This window comes from Branchiostoma belcheri, unplaced genomic scaffold (assembly GCF_001625305.1).
Source record: "Branchiostoma belcheri isolate BF01 breed outbred unplaced genomic scaffold, Haploidv18h27 scaffold134, whole genome shotgun sequence".
Taxonomy (NCBI): domain Eukaryota; kingdom Metazoa; phylum Chordata; class Leptocardii; order Amphioxiformes; family Branchiostomatidae; genus Branchiostoma; species Branchiostoma belcheri.
The window spans coordinates 459,791-475,861 of NW_017802758.1; the positions used below are offsets into that span (position 1 = coordinate 459,791).

At 40.6% G+C, this 16,071-nt stretch overlaps 1 protein-coding gene across 1 annotated transcript; it reads left to right on the top strand.

The window, feature by feature from the left end:
• The first annotated feature begins 5,369 nt into the window (after nt 1–5,369).
• On the top strand, nt 5,370–14,298 carry LOC109464201 (cytochrome P450 3A24-like). Its single transcript, XM_019761134.1, has 14 exons — nt 5,370–5,467; nt 7,067–7,160; nt 8,101–8,153; nt 8,322–8,418; nt 8,890–9,006; nt 9,948–10,036; nt 10,436–10,584; nt 10,848–10,978; nt 11,330–11,414; nt 11,763–11,923; nt 12,371–12,459; nt 12,840–12,977; nt 13,365–13,527; nt 14,221–14,298. The coding sequence occupies exons 1-14, from the start codon at nt 5,400–5,402 to the stop codon at nt 14,296–14,298; spliced, it is 1,512 nt and encodes a 503-aa protein (XP_019616693.1). The 5' UTR covers nt 5,370–5,399.
• Nucleotides 14,299–16,071: the final 1,773 nt, after the last annotated feature.

Here is a 16,071-nt window from a genome sequence, read left to right on the forward strand (position 1 = left end):
TTCATAGTTCCCCATACCTATCTCACATACAAAGTTTGAGTCGATTTGGCCGACCCCCATCTTCCGACTTCTGCCTGGTTTTGCCTGGTTTTCTCATGCAATGACTCTTAAGGCCGCAGAACACAGTATTAATGGCCTTTGGGGTCTATGTGAACAGCAAACGTAAAACAGACATTTTGTAGTCCTAAGATAAATAGTCTTAGACTTTAAGTAACTAAGAGGTTTTTTTTTAAAAACTGTGGTAATATGACTGAATCCTGTTAAGACTAGTAATAAGAAAGTGACTCACTGTTTCTTGTCACTAAAAAGATTTGGGAAAAATATTGATAAGTTTTAAGTAATGAAAATGTTAAATTGCAGTTTGCAATATGCAATTTACTCTCAAATAATTTCCTTTAATATTCAAATGTATCATCCTTGTATCAGAAACCACTAAACAGACTTACTCTTTCTCGTCGCTAGTATTTGCCAACACCCACTGTGTCTCCTTCTTCAGCTTTAGCTTGGTGTCCCCTGTATTGGTGTCCCTTTAGTCAGGAAACCTGAAAAAAAAAAACATTGAAAAGTTGTTTTTTTTTCTTTAATGTGATGTTGGCATGGAATTGTTTCCATCGTATGCAATTTTCTCTCAAATACAAGCAAATCATGGTTATAGTACCTGGTAATACCAAACCGGAAATATGGTTCAACTATTTTCGATATTGAAAAATCCATTATATCTTGACAACAAATGTACTTACTTCTCTGTCGGAGTCTCTTTCTCCATGGCGGTCAGTTTTTCACACACCTTTTCAATTTATTTGTTAACCTCATCCTTCCTTCTTCTTAGTTCTTGAAGTCTTGATCTTGAATACCTGATCTTTCTTCAGGCTCTGTGTAACTATTAATGACATTTATGTATACTGCTTAATAGACAAAATGTAACATTACATATAAAAGTCCAATATCTCCTTACAAATATATATCTATTTCCGGTTAGTAACCCAATCTTACTTCTCTCACCCAAAATATATGAACCTTAACCTGTTGAGAATCTTCTTATCCCGGAAGTACCTCTCTCTCCAACACGGTCCTTCCACTTTTTTTTTTTTAATGTCCGGAACGTAAGCAGGGGAGAACCTGATCTTTTGTCTGCAATGTTGGCACTCGTTGACTCAAGAAAAGCATTTATTTCAACAATTGTCCGCATGAAAGAAAGTTATGGACTGCTTTACATGTTGATGTCAACGTTGACAACGCAAAGTCCTTTCCTCAAGTAGGCTTCTTTCAGGATGACCTTCAGAATCTCTTCCGCCTCTACTTTTATTGTATTTAAAAGTTGCATACAGGACTACGATGAAAAAAATTCAATACAGCAGTCGGCAGCATTTAAATACTCCCCAAATGAGACATTGAATTTCTTCTGGAACTTGGTATTTACAGTGTGGTAAATTTGTCTGGCACAGACAGTTGCCTTAACGGTAGTTTTGTCCTTCAAAGGGAATGATGAACTGCTTGAGATATCGTCAGCACCAGTAGCGTTGCCGGACCAAAGATCTTGATATGATCTGTGCTGTTTGGACAAGTTTACAAAAAATAGTCACTTGTAGGAAATGATACAGTTTGTGGTATATCCGGTCAATTTTCATCCCCATAAAAAACGAAAATGAGCTGAAGAATATATTTTACATTGTAAGGCATGTTAACGTTGGACTTGTTTTGCGGCGTATCTGCAAATTAAAAATGACGATGCAAAATTACAACATTGTCGAGCATGCTCCTTGTTATCCCGGAGTGAGCCCCCCTCCCCATATACGAGGTAACAAAAGACATGCTGGTATAGACGTCTCTGTTTTCTAAATACATATCCGTATGTCAATGAAAATATGCTTATTTTGAAGGTATAAGATGCCTGACACCTTCAACTAAACAAAAACAGCCCTGCACGCGTAACCCGGAGACTGGATGAATTTTCTGAACAAAATCGTCACCCCCAGCTCCCCGCCTTACCTTTTAGCAGACGTACGTATCTTTCGTGATTTTTCCGACGTTCAGCTGCCAGTGGGGCCGCCCATAGGCCCTTATCCACCTCATGCACGCTCCCAAGCGCGTCTTGGGCTTTGGGAACGGGTAAAATCGGACTCCGGGTACCCGGTCTGGATACCTGGAGCCAGAATTTCAGGTTCGAAAACAACACACCTTCACTATACTTTCCAATGCAATGGCGCCACATTTGACCGAGGTTTTGACCGACAAAATGGCGGATACCAAATCGCGCGCCCTGATTGGTCAAATGGTAACGTTCTAATGTTCGGCTGGAAAGGCTCATTCTGCAAAGAGGTCATGGAATGTTGCCATGTCAGAATTGCCATGCATATAAAAACATAAACTATGAAAATGGGATATTTGTATGTCGTACATTTCTTTACAGTCAAGTGCTTGAACACACCAATAGTTACGTGAACGTTAAACGATTTGAACCGCAGCACTGTAGCCATAAATGGTCACTGCTATAATTAATACATAAAAGTGTTCATCATTTACCGGTAAGGTGTTAAAGCAATTTCTCATTAATTATGCAAATTAGACCCTACTTTGCATAATGTTTATCTCATAATGTTTCCCTCCACCCAAGTTACATATGTTGCGAGTTTAAAAGTCCTACGTTTTATTAGTCTTTGAATATTAATCCTCTTTGATTCTGCAAAAAGGCCCTAATTAGCATAATTAATTTATCGTTGGATTCATACTCACCCGGGTATACTACCAACCAAATATCATGCAAATGTGTCGTATAAGTCAGAAACCGCCTAGCAACCACAACTGGTATGACTTTGTACATGTGGTTAATGTATCGACAGCACTGTTCCTGTGTCATGTACGTCTTCCAGAAACTGGCCACTGCTTCTGCCAGCTGATCCTGGTTTCTCGGTTTTACATTCTTGCGAATGTGAGCCTTCATTTGGTACCATGCGTTCTCGATCTGCAATAAAAATAAAACTTGAGAAAAACTTTGTACTATTGTGGAGGTTTTTCTCCCAGGGACAATACTATTGGGGAGGGCGTCATAAACACCTTTCAAAGTGCTGTCGTCGGCTATTGGAGGAAATCACTCCACCTTTATTAGTTACATGAATTGTTTTCTCTGTTATAACATTGTTTCAGAATGTATACATTGCCCCAAAAATCAATTGTCAGGTAATATGAATGAATGAATGAATTTTATTGCTCGACAATCGTACATGGCACAATGTGTGGCAGTAATACAACGATACTAAACTATCTTATAACATTTCGTACTACAAATTACTATTATACAGTATATGAGTAATAAGAGACTAGCTGCCAGAGAAACAAGGTAGGCCAGAAAACGCAACTATAATAGCCAGATATGTTCTTACCGGATTAAGATCCGGACTCTCAGCTGATGTCCTCCACCAAGTAATTCCCCAAGCCCTCATGACCTTACTGGCTTTGGCACTTGTGTGCTTTGGATCTGTTACGAGCAAGTGCCATTGAGATCAGAGCGGCTCATGTTTAAAAATACACACTTGACCATAAAAGTCTCGTGGCCTCACCAGTGGGATCATCAATTGATTCCACCCTTCGACGGAAATTTCGGCCCTTAAATCAGAATTTCCTCAGGATGGCGGGCCAGCAGCGCTCAGCACCACATCCCACTGGTGACCACTTATCGTTTAAATAGGTCTCACAAAATTGTTCTAAAAAGATAGAATGGATTCTCTTCAGTCTCGCAAGGGATGATGGGATGGACGCGGATCGAGGATTAAAGTTACCGGCGTCGCCGACAGGAAAAATTGCGTGGTTTTGGTAAATAAATACACAACAAGCGCTTATCAGACCTACTAGATTTTATTTCAAACAACTATCAACTTGAAGAAAAATATATATAAGGTGTAGTGTATGATGCATTTAGTTTTGTCACACGAAACGCCGAAAATGGGGTGCGCCCATTGTATCAGTATTTCCCTCACAAGTTTTCAGTTCCCGAGTGGGGCGGTCAGCCACCCGCCCAAAATCAGTCTTATTAGTGTGGGTGTTTAATAACAGAAACTAATCGCCATGTATTTATTAGAATGTTTTTTGGACCTAAGCGGCTTTTCGCGCAGCTAAAAACAACAAAATTGATCTTTACAGTAATCCATGAAGAAAAACTGAAGTACCCCTTTTCAATGCGTGTCTAGTACTGTAACAACTAAATTTGTGGTGCGACCAAGCTATCAAAAGTTACTGTCAAATGTATAGAATACCACTTTCCCACAAGCCTTGGCGGCCTTAACCAAACCGAGACGCACGATTCACTGGCATCACATACAACATCTAGCTAACTCCATAATTACTGAACTGTCCCAGAACTATTACACATCGTCGGTACTATGTTTTTGCCTGTGAGACTGGGACAGCCGCCATGTAGAATGGGTAAGGGGATGAAATCTGTAATTTCTGAAGAGTGCATATTTACTTATTATAATAAGCACGGTTCCGGATAAAATAGTCCCTCGGCACCCTACCGGAAGTTCATGACAACAGAAGTGTGCATTGTCATGCATATAAACACATTCGACAGTGCTGTTTGCTCGCTTTGCAACGTGTTGTCTGTTCCCTGACAGCATTGCTCACCCTATTCACTTATGCACCCATATATGGCATTATAGTATATGTATTTATTATGTGCCCGTATAAGGTATTGCACGTATAAGTAACGTACTGGATATTTGCCTATATTAGGTAACGTTGCGCCTTAAATGAAAAAAAAAAAAAAAAAACACCAAGAAGTAAGACTTTACGCCAGTGATTTCTCACGTCCTATGCCACTGTAGACCACACATAGGTGCCGTCATTAGTATTTATATAGCTGTGACCTATTGGTACACTCACTTACAGCCGGTCTATCTACGAGTATTCGCCATCTGCCTTGATCAGGAAACGTCCAAAGTTAAGAGAAGTACTCTCCAAGCAGAGGCTGATGGAGGAAGATCGTTTGCTTTTATAAATGGCCCGTTTTTTTTGTCGAGACAAAAAAAAAGGGCCATATAAAAAGCAAACGATCTTCCCCCATCAACCTCTGCTCGGAGAGTAAAGAGAAGAGCCACAAAAGATGAATGCAGTTATAACATGCACACGATATCCTTCTAATAGCTTCTTAAAACAAAAAAGGAGGTCAGAATCTTCTTTTCTTATTTCTTATGTTATGCTTTGCAACAACTTCGTCCGACCGGTCGTTGCAACATCACTACGTCACTTGTTTGCCTCTTGCATATTGAGTCAGTCCGCCATGTCCATATAAGGGCATGGGTCCGGGGCCGTACCTCGGTCAACAAGTGGTCCCTACAGCCGGCCGGGTTTCTGAACAGTTCCAGACGATACATCTGAGCTGATCTTGGGGAAGAGAGACCACCATGTTGGAACTCCTGCCTTTCTCCCCTACCTGGTTATTGGTAGGGCTGTGTGCGGTCCTGTTTTACCTGTAAGTAACTTCTTAAGATAGTTCACTAATTGTCTCAGAAATTGTCTTAAGGTTTAACTGCCGTCCTTACAAGTGGCAAATTCACCTTTGGTCCTAGTGACTGAGTAACCATATAGAGCATTGAATGTTAGTTACGTCGATGAGGGTATTGAGTAGCCTGGTATCCAGCCTTGTTAGGTTTAGTCCGCTACCCAAGATCCGCTCCCCGCCAACAACTAAAGCTAACAAGGCTGGATACCAGGCTAGGTATTGAGATACAAAAGGAATAACACAATTACAGATTCCGTTAGTCACGGACGAAAAGTAGTACATCGTCTGATGAACTGTGGATATAGACCCAAGTGGATCTATGGACTTGCATATAACCGCTTGTAGCTAAGTTATGGCGCAGATTGGACCTGCAATATTCTCAACGAAAACTTACCAGGGCGTGTATCTTTTTCTGAGTGAAAGAGCCACTTACCATCAGTCTTATGTGAATCAGAAAGTTGCTAGATAACAAATATAGCCTAACATCGGACAATACAATCATTGCTAGGTTGGGTTAAGGCGGCCCAGGCTGATATTCATGTTCGAGTTCGGGCGTGTGTCTGCACGATGTCCACAGACATGTTTCGAACCCGAATCATGTTCCACCATGTTCGATATGACGTCATTCGAATAGAACGCGTGTTCAAATTCGGGGTTACCGGCGGTCATTTGTATGTTTCTCCAGTAAACCCGCGTTGTTACGCATTTTATTCACGGAGTATGACTTAAACGGCTTTACGCGCAGCTGAAAACAGCATAATTGATCTTTAGAGTAATCCATGTTTACGTATTATCACTTTTTAATCAAAATTGTCCGAGGCTATTTTGCATATAAGTCGATATTTTTTAACTGTGGCGATTTTTTAACGAAAAATGACAGAGAAATAGTTGTTTCTGTCGTTTTTGACCAAAAAAAAAACAATGTAACTGTCACTTATTACTTAAAACAAAATAGCCTCGGAAAAAATAATAAACAGGGAGTTGGCTTTCTCCTTGAAAAATATCATGATGAAAGGTGTTGTTACCGCTTGCGCGTAAAGCCATGAAGTAAACAGCTTTTTTAACCAAACTGTTGATTTTTAAACCAAAAATCCAGAAGTAGTAAAAGCAATATAACCTTTATTCAATGTGTTTCAAGTACTACTAGAACTGTGTGAAGTTTAGTTGTGGTGCGACCAAGCTATCAAAAGTTACAGGCATATGTATGAAATACTAATCATATTATGCCATAGGCTGCCTTAACCCAACCGAGTGGTACGAATGGATTGCTTGAAACCAAGTTTATATTAATTATACTACAATATTCCGCATCATTCAAAGATATTGTTAAGTTGTTATGGTTGAGGCAACGGCCTGCACATTTTAAAACCAAAGTCTCACTGTTTCATAGAAGCGTAACTCTTACAAGGAATGGATGGTTGGTAGGTCAGCAAATGTTCAAGGTATAACCGACATTATCTTGTTGTTCTGCAGGTACCTGTAACGTAGACCACTCAGATTGATAACTCTGGTAATTCCACCAGATCTATTACGATGGAAATGGCAATATTATGTTACTCTTACATGTAGGTTCTCGACGTGGTCTTATTCCACATTCAAAGACCTGGGCATCCCTGGCCCCAAGCCTGTGCCACTGGTTGGAAACTACTTGTCATACGTGAAGGTATGTGCCCTCCATTTAATTAACCTGGAGGCTCACTGGGGGTTTCTTTACAAATATATGAGTCACTGAAATTTGCGTTACAAAGACGACTGTGCAAGGAAATGCAAACCCAAGCAGCTGGATGTACCATCTAAATAATACAGAGCACAATGGTAAAGGTTACACAAGTGACACCATGTCCTGACGGGAGGTGCAGTATATGCAGAGTGTGGTGGTGAGGGCGTGCGTCTTTATATGGTAGTAATGTATATGAATGAATGAATGAATGTTTTTTTTTTCGTGTCATGACGACCATACGTCGCCCAGCCCATATGGGCTTATAAGACACCAACAATTACAAAATCTTAACAACTCAAAAGATGCAGAGAGTCAGAATCAGATATAACATAAACTATAACTTAATATATGAGTAAATAAATACGGGAAATTAAGTAGTACTGGTCATACTACAAAAATCAAATCAAATGTAACATAGATGATAAATAATAATAATTTAGGTTCAACCATAATTGATAATGCATAAAAGTAACAAGAGGTAACTGTCACATAACTGTTACATACAGAGAACCAACTTAACAGAAAAGTGAACAGGTAAACGTAGCCAGGAAAGAGGAAAACCAAACTGAAAATGACAGTAAGACGAAATAAGATCAACCTGTTATGAATAAATGTGGAGTTTAAGTTGTTTTTTTTTTTTTTTTTAAGTGGTTGGCCGCTGTAACACGAACATGTATCAACCACAGTGCCACGTTTGTTGCGTTTCCTAACTTCTGGCCGGTAAATCGTCTGCTATAGTTCGATATGAACCCAACAGTTTTCCATTTTCCAATGCTGAAATCATTGTTGTTATTTGTGAGGGAGGGGCTATCGGCATTTATATAATTATTTTAATTATATATTGTTTTTTATTGTATACTGTTCTTTATTGCATTTCATGAAGGGTGTAAGCACGTTTGACAAGGCATGTTACAAGAAGTTCAACAAAGTCTGGGGGTAAGTTCAGTCATTCAATTATTTTTGTGTCTGTCTTTTGTTTGCATCTGTACTGCAATTCCTACTTGATCCTCCAGATGAGGCAATGCCTGTTATTTAAATTGACATGTTTGTAAATTATATTCATGGTAATGACGATCGAATTTTATTTTATTTTATTTACTTTAGGATTTACGAAGGTCGACAGCCGATCCTGTTAGTCGGTGACCTGGAACTTGTAAAGGATATTACCGTGAAGGAGGCCAACACTTTCACCAACAGAAGGGTACGTGACATGCAGCATCAGATTCTGCACTCACATAAGGTAAAGGTTATGAAACAAGATTGACCTGCAATTTCCAACACAAGAAATTGGACCCAAATAAATTTTTGGCTGTACAACTCCAGTCTTTGTCAAGAAATGAGCAATCCACCGCTTCCGTGACGTCACGCAGATAACACACGTGACTCCGTCAGCAGCGGATCATAGGTTGCAGAAAGTCTGTGGCGCCCCCCGTCTCTGCTGAGGGATGGTCGTAGTGCCCTGATCATGATATAGATGGCATCTTTAGTCCCTCTCTTTAATCCTAAAGTTAGAGTTATTCCAATACAAGTGCAACAACCTATCCTCGGCATTTGGTACCCAACGCAGCCACCAGCTGCAATACGGCCTGCCAATAAGGAATATTCCAGTCAGGATATTCAGGATAAGTGTTCTTGTTTTTCTTATCTAAATTACAACGTGTAAAACTTGCAGACTTTCGAGGGCCAGGGAGAACTTCTTAGCAATGGAATCTCCAACCTTGAGGATGCGGACTGGAAACGGGTCCGCAGTGCCATCTCACCCACCTTCAGCTCTGGAAAGCTCAAGCAGGTATGTAAAGTCTACGCAAGGTGACGAGGACTGGCATTCTTATTCAAAAAGGTGCAGCGTACTAGTAGACTACTAAGCTACGGTGTGTGTAACGGTATTTAAATGTCTGAACGGCTTGATGCCTACATACCTATTTTCTACTATCTTGCACAAATGTAATCTTCATACCTGCCACACCAGACAGACTACTAAACTACACTTACCAAAATACAATGCCTCAACTGGTCAGCGAACATTCGCTTACACGGGTGCAAGGTACTTCAATAGACTACCAGCAGAAGTAAGGCAGATTCCAACTTTAAAACCCTTCAAGGCCACTATTAATTGACCTCTGACCTCCAGTGATATTGAACGGAAATCGAATACGTTGATTATGATTATGTTTTGAAGTTATGATTCTTGTATGATTCTTTCCTCAGTTCATATTCGTATTATTATTATTATTATTATTCATTTATTTATGTATAACTTTTAGTTATACTGATTTCATTTACATTTTTGTTATGTAATTTGTATAATCTATTATTCTTTTACATATTGTATTCCCCCTGGGCCTCCTCGGAAATCAGCTATTGGCTGAAGGGGCTATCCAGGTGTCATTGAAGATAAAATAAATAAATTAATTCATCAATAAGCTTTCTTGTGTTTGAGAGTGTTATGTGAAAGAAAATGCAAGTAATCAACTTCTCCCAGGACCCTTTATCTGGTAAACGAAGTCAGTAATACTTTTGGTATGGCTTTGATTCAACCAGTACGGAAGTACTGTTTGTAAATTATCTTTAAAACTGGCGTGTCGACGTTATGTGGGATAAATGTTGACATTTCCGTGATATACGTGACGCGGCAATGATGGCTATATCCAGATACATTCTGTGGGCATATATACGCCATGGAAAGGAAGTGCATATAGCTTAAATGTTTTTGTTTGGGTTCTTCCACAGATGGCACCGGTCGTGGAGAAGTGTGCGGACAACTTTGTAGCCAACTTGGACGAGAACGCGAAAAATGACGTCCAGTTTAACCTGAAAGAGTGAGTACTACATACTCAGACCTGGAGGCTGCCTTAGATATTAGATCCTCCGACATTTTTGCTGCATATGTCAACTTGGAGGCCATCTATATCATAAAGATAAATCCGCATCCATTTCTCGACTTATGCTGGCAAACATACATAAAATACATAGGGTCTGTGATAGAATTTTGGTGAACTTCAAGGTAATAAAAGTTACTGTCTGTATATACTTACCCTGTAACTTCGTAGATATGTAAATATCGCTTGAAGACGCATCTATAGCAGCAACGCCCGTTCTGTGCAACCAGTCAGAATTGCCCTGAGGAAGCTGACAGACGGTCACTGAAACGTCGGCTCAATTAACCTCTTGGTTAAAAGTGTAAAAAAAGTATGTTTTGTTCTCTGTCTGTCCCCCAGTCTGTCTGGTGCCTACACCATGGATGTGATCTCCGGCACGGCGTTTGGAGTAGACGTGGACTCTCTCCACAACCCTGACCACCCGTTCGTCGCTAACGCCAAAAAGCTCTTCGACTTTAATCTATTTAACCCAGTTGTCATCATTTTCTGTGAGTATTTTATGCCTCATGTATTTGTCGTTATAATTTGTTAGTCCATATTGGAACGTGACGTCAGAGATACGCCAGCCATACGTGCCAAATAACTTGTGTCGCCCCCCGTCTCTGTTCAGGGTCTGTGAGCTCTAATCTAGAGCTCCATCTAGAACTAGTTCCTCCAGTTCGTAGTGGAGCACTGGGCACTTTTTTGACAACCTTGCTGAGAGTTAAGACTTAAGACTAACAAATACATAGTTCTTTTTTTGTCCCCATAGTTCTGTTCCCTAAGATGGCAAACATCATGGAGAAGCTGGGCTACTCCCTGTTCTCCAAACCGGTGACGACATTCTTCAGTGCGGCGGTTGACAACGCGATCGACATGAGAAAATCCAACGAAGATGAGACCGTAAGATGTATCCTGTTCAGTCAACTGTTGCTTTGTTTTGAACTACAAGAGTGATGTGCATAAACAGTTACTCAAGAAACTTGATATGGTTTCGGAAACCGTCAGACGTATCAGGTAGCATCCACTATCTTGCATTAGTGACACCAACGGCAAGGTAGTGAATATCACCTGGTGAAACGTCAGATCGTTTCTGAAATTATCCAGTTGCTTGTCAGTAATTGTTTTTGGCGTCTTATATTATCTGTATGTATAACCTGTATGTAGAGTCGTTTTTATTGTTTATATATAGGATCATGTCGATCTTTATCTTATGGTTCAGTCTGTTGACCACTGTGTATAAAACATTTCCAGAAACGGGTGGACTTCCTCCAGCTGATGCTTAAGGCTCACAACAAAGAACTGGACGGGAAAGTGCCGAAGGACATGGTCAAACACGGTCAGTACCTATGATTTTTACAGCGTCTTGGACAATACGTCAATTGACCCCGATTTTTCTGCCTGAGCTGATGATCAAGTTTTTAGAGGACTGTCTGCTAGAAGTGTGATGTAGACAGGCTACTGATTGACTGTTATTGTAACACCCGCGAATACTAGTAACTTAAGTACTACGGTCTATGTCGCTCTGTACTAAGTACTACGGTCTATGTCCCTCTGTACTTAACTTGTGTTCTCAAACTTTTTGATCTGTAACACTATGTGTAATTCAGCCAATATGGCCGTCAATGCAATGTGAATAAATTGGGATTGGGAAAATACTCTGTTTCTGTTTGTTTTGAATCACAAGGTGTTTCCAAGAAGGAGATCAAGGGCAACGCCATGCTGTTCTGGCTAGTTGGTTACGACACTACAGCCAACACCATCTCTCTCACAGCCTACAACCTGGCTGTCCACCAGGAGGTGCAGGACAGGGTTATCGACGAAGTGAATACCGTCAGTCAAAAGCGAGTATGTACACTCTACTCCACTCTACTCTACTCTACTCTACTCTACTCTATTCTACTCTACTCTACTCAACTCTACTCTACTCTACTCTACTCTACTCTACTCTACTCTACTCTACTACTCTATTCTATCCTACTACTCTACTCTACTCTACTCTACTCTACTCTACTCTACTCTACTCTACTCTACTCTATTCTACTCTACTCTACTCTACTCTACTCAACTCTACTCTACTCTACTCTACTCTACTCTACTCTACTCTACTACTCTATTCTATCCTACTACTCTACTCTACTCTACTCTACTCTACTCTACTCTACTCTACTCTACTCTACTCTACTCTACTCTACTCTACTCTACTCTACTCTACTCTACTCTACTCTACTTTACTCTACTCTACTCCATTCTAACCCACAGCCTTTCATAAGAATACTCCATTCTGTACCACAGGGCCAGCTGGACTACGAAGCTGTGAACGAGATGCACTACCTGGACATGTGCGTGAGCGAGACCCTGAGGATGTTCCCCGCTGCCCAGAGGTACGATATTATTGACTTATATACTTCAGCACGGTTAAAGTTCTCCTTCAGGTCCGGTTTGAAATTTTGTATGAATTAGACGTTTACTTTGAGCCTTCGAAACTGTGTTTGTTCTTCATTGTCTAAAACTTATTGACCGTTCGCGACTGTTGCATCAGCGATCAGATCGTCCTTTGGAGGGAAGAATTGTTACCCGTGTATGAGGGAGACCCCTGCACCAAACCCCTCCATGTTATATTTTAACGAACCCAACACAATCATCGAGATAAGTATGGATGACACATGGCCAAACATTTTTTTTTACATCACAGACTTGTGCTTTCTCTTTAGTCCCTGGATGACCAATGGTATACCTGTTAGCTATGTTGTGGTCGCTTCAGGTTTGATCGTGTGTGTAAGGAGGATACTGAGGTAAAAGGTCTGCACATCCCGGCGGGAACCATCGTGACCATCCCCGCCTACGCCATCCACCACGACCCGGAGCTCTGGCCGGAGCCGGAAAACTTCAGGCCCGAGAGGTATAGAATCGAACTTGACTATTGACCATCATAAGATTTGTTAAGATTAATAACTGCATTCATCCCTCTTCTTCTTTCTGTTAAACGCAACAGCCTATCTAATTCTATGCCTAAATGGGTTAGAGTTAGGATCGGGCGCGGTTCTGAATAGTCTCTATCGTATCCAGCAACGTGCCTATCTAGTTCTGTGCCTGAATGGGTTAGGATGGAATCAAGCACGATTCTGGATACTAGTAGTCTCTATTGTATCCAGGAACGTATACGTAGATTTTCCTCTGGCACGTTCTTAGAAGATTCACTTGGGCTATCCAGAACCGTGCCTGAATATGGGTCTGGATAAAGCACGTCTCTGGATACTCCTGTTAATATTTATCTGTTTTTTCCCAGATTCTCTAAGGAAGAGAAGGAGGCCCGTGACCCCTATGCCTACCTGCCGTTCGGCTCCGGACCCAGGAACTGTGTGGGCATGCGTCTCGCCCTGCTCGAGCTCAAGTTTGCTCTGGCAAAAGCTCTGCAGAAGTTCCGCTTCGTCACCTCAGATAAGACCGTGGTAAGTTCTCTGTGTGCACATATTACTCTGAAATTCCTTTTTTTATGGTCACAGAAATTACCCTGCTAGATTAACCTTGTAGCATTTGTTGTTAAATAACTGCTGCCATACATTGTTCCATGTACAATTATCGCGCAATATATAGGCCATTGTATAAGAACACTTTATGATATTTGATGGAGAAAAACATCTAACAAACAACTCTATGGCCCTATCCTGCCCATTTTGTCTGTAGTGCGAGGACGTATATGCCAGCCCTGGCAGGGCGTGTTGCTCGTAGTAATGAACCAGCTGGTAGACTAATCCAGTGGCTTCACACTGGAAGACGTAGAGTGGGACAGAGTTATACTACACTTTTGTCCATGTTAGAGAGAGACGCTGGTCTCGCAGGGACTGCACTAATGCCCACCATGAAGGACAAGTGGTACTGGAGTGTTAAACTTACCTTACCGGATTAATCCGTAGACATGATAATGGTTTACTTTTGTTGTTCTTTTTTTTTTTTTTCTTTATTAAAACATTTACGATTTAGGAACAAAATGGACAGGATGACGACACACTCAAGCCGGAGCTTATGTTCATGTCGCCATCTAACATTACAAAAATACAAAAGCAAATGCAAAAACAGACATGCAAAGCTTAATAATAACAGAATAGAATAAATAAGGTTATAATGTGTTTGTTGTTCTTCAGGTCCCCATCCGCATTAAGAACACTCTCGGGAACCAGATAGAGGGTGGCGTGTGGCTGAAGGTGGAAGCTCGTACTTGAGGAGACGTCAGCAGTACTAGCCTTCCTTTCAGGCGTTCAGGGATAGGTCATTATATTTTTTTTATTTGGGGGTGTAGATCGCACGCTCGAGAAGCTCCGGCCGCCAAACTTGGTTGTGTCAGGGATGGCATACTAGGGTTAGAGCTTCTATTGTGTGCGATCTACGTTAGATCAGAAAATAAGCCCCCCCCCCCCCAAAAAAATTGCCGATCCCGGAACACCTGAAAAGGAGGCTACGGCAGAACACAGGACGTCAGCAGAGCACTCCTGACTTGTTTAACTTCAAACAGTGACACGTGTTAGCTACATGTTAGTTTAAGAGCTGATGTTTGTGAACCTATGTTTGTGAGTTTGTTTTTATTTCACCAAAGTTGTGTCCGGCCAATGCGGCAATACTATTAACTGCAACCTTTCAGAAGTTTTGTCCTCACTGTAGATGCATATAGTGCTATTAGGGGCTTTATCACCGACACTATATCCGACCACTAAGTGGCCATTCTTAAATCTTAATTTTGGATCGTACGTATAAGCATAGGGCACATCTTTAGATATGTATTGATTAAATAATGAATATATATATCGATCAAATGAGTTTCTTGAGATAATCTTAAAATGTTATTGAACGGTACGTTGCCTTGACATCAATTAACATGATGGTTTTACTAAACTAAATTACATGTACTTTTCTTGCTGCTTGGCTAGCTGTTGCTTGCTTTAGACTACATTCTTTAGTTCTTAAATAGATTTTGAAGTGGTACCTGTTGCGCTATGTATTCTGTTCTTGATACAATAAGATACGACATAGGTCATGGGTTCAGTATACAATAGATAAAAAACAGTAGTTTGCTTTTATGACAATTTTTTTTTTATTCTCTGTGTGGTTAATTTTTACATATAAGTCTGCCTTAGGATCTGGAAATCAATGTCATCAGGAGCCAGAATATTTGGTAGTTTGACTTCTGAAATTTTTTTCAAAAGTTACAGGTAAAAGATGATAATGATATCAGGAATAGTACTAGTCTCTTCATGCAGTTGGCCTGTTCAATGAGGTAATAATGCATAATCACCTGGTTGAGGGGAAATGACAGCGCCAAACACAGTACAAAATAAAAATAATATATTACATTATAGATAAGCAAAATATGCCCCCCCCCCCCTTAACACCACGAGAAAAACAGGGACCAAAAACACTGCCAGAATGCTTTTTTCTTGTTTTTCTTATTTTCCTCTGGGAAGACAATTTTTCTTTGGGGGAGAATAATAATAAGAAAAAAATTCTTTATACCTACGTTCTTGCACCAAGAACAATTTTCTCATTTTTCTTAAGAGGAGATCATTTTTTTAGAATAGGCTTCTTTAAATCTTGATTTTTCTTCAGTGAAGAACTTTTTCTAGAGGAGATCCTAACAAGATTAGAATTCTTTTAATCTTGAAATTCCCTCAGACGTAGTTTATCTTTCTTATTCAATTAGAATTGATTGCCTTTGAGACTCTGGTCTTTTTCTCTGGCACCAGTGGCGGGAAAAGTAGATCGGCCAGCTCATCGGGGACCAGCCTACCAACCAAGGTATGCGCACGACGTGGACCACAAGATCTGCAGCCAGGAACCCCGCATGGCTGATACGTCGATGATTGGGGAGACTGGTCTTGGCTGTCTAGCTCTCGAGACGCTGACTGATTGACTGCCTCCCTACAGTCAGTCGACGTTTGCTTACGGCATCGATGTTACATAGGTAAAGGCCTGTAGCCTCAAAACCCCTTCTTTACTGTCGT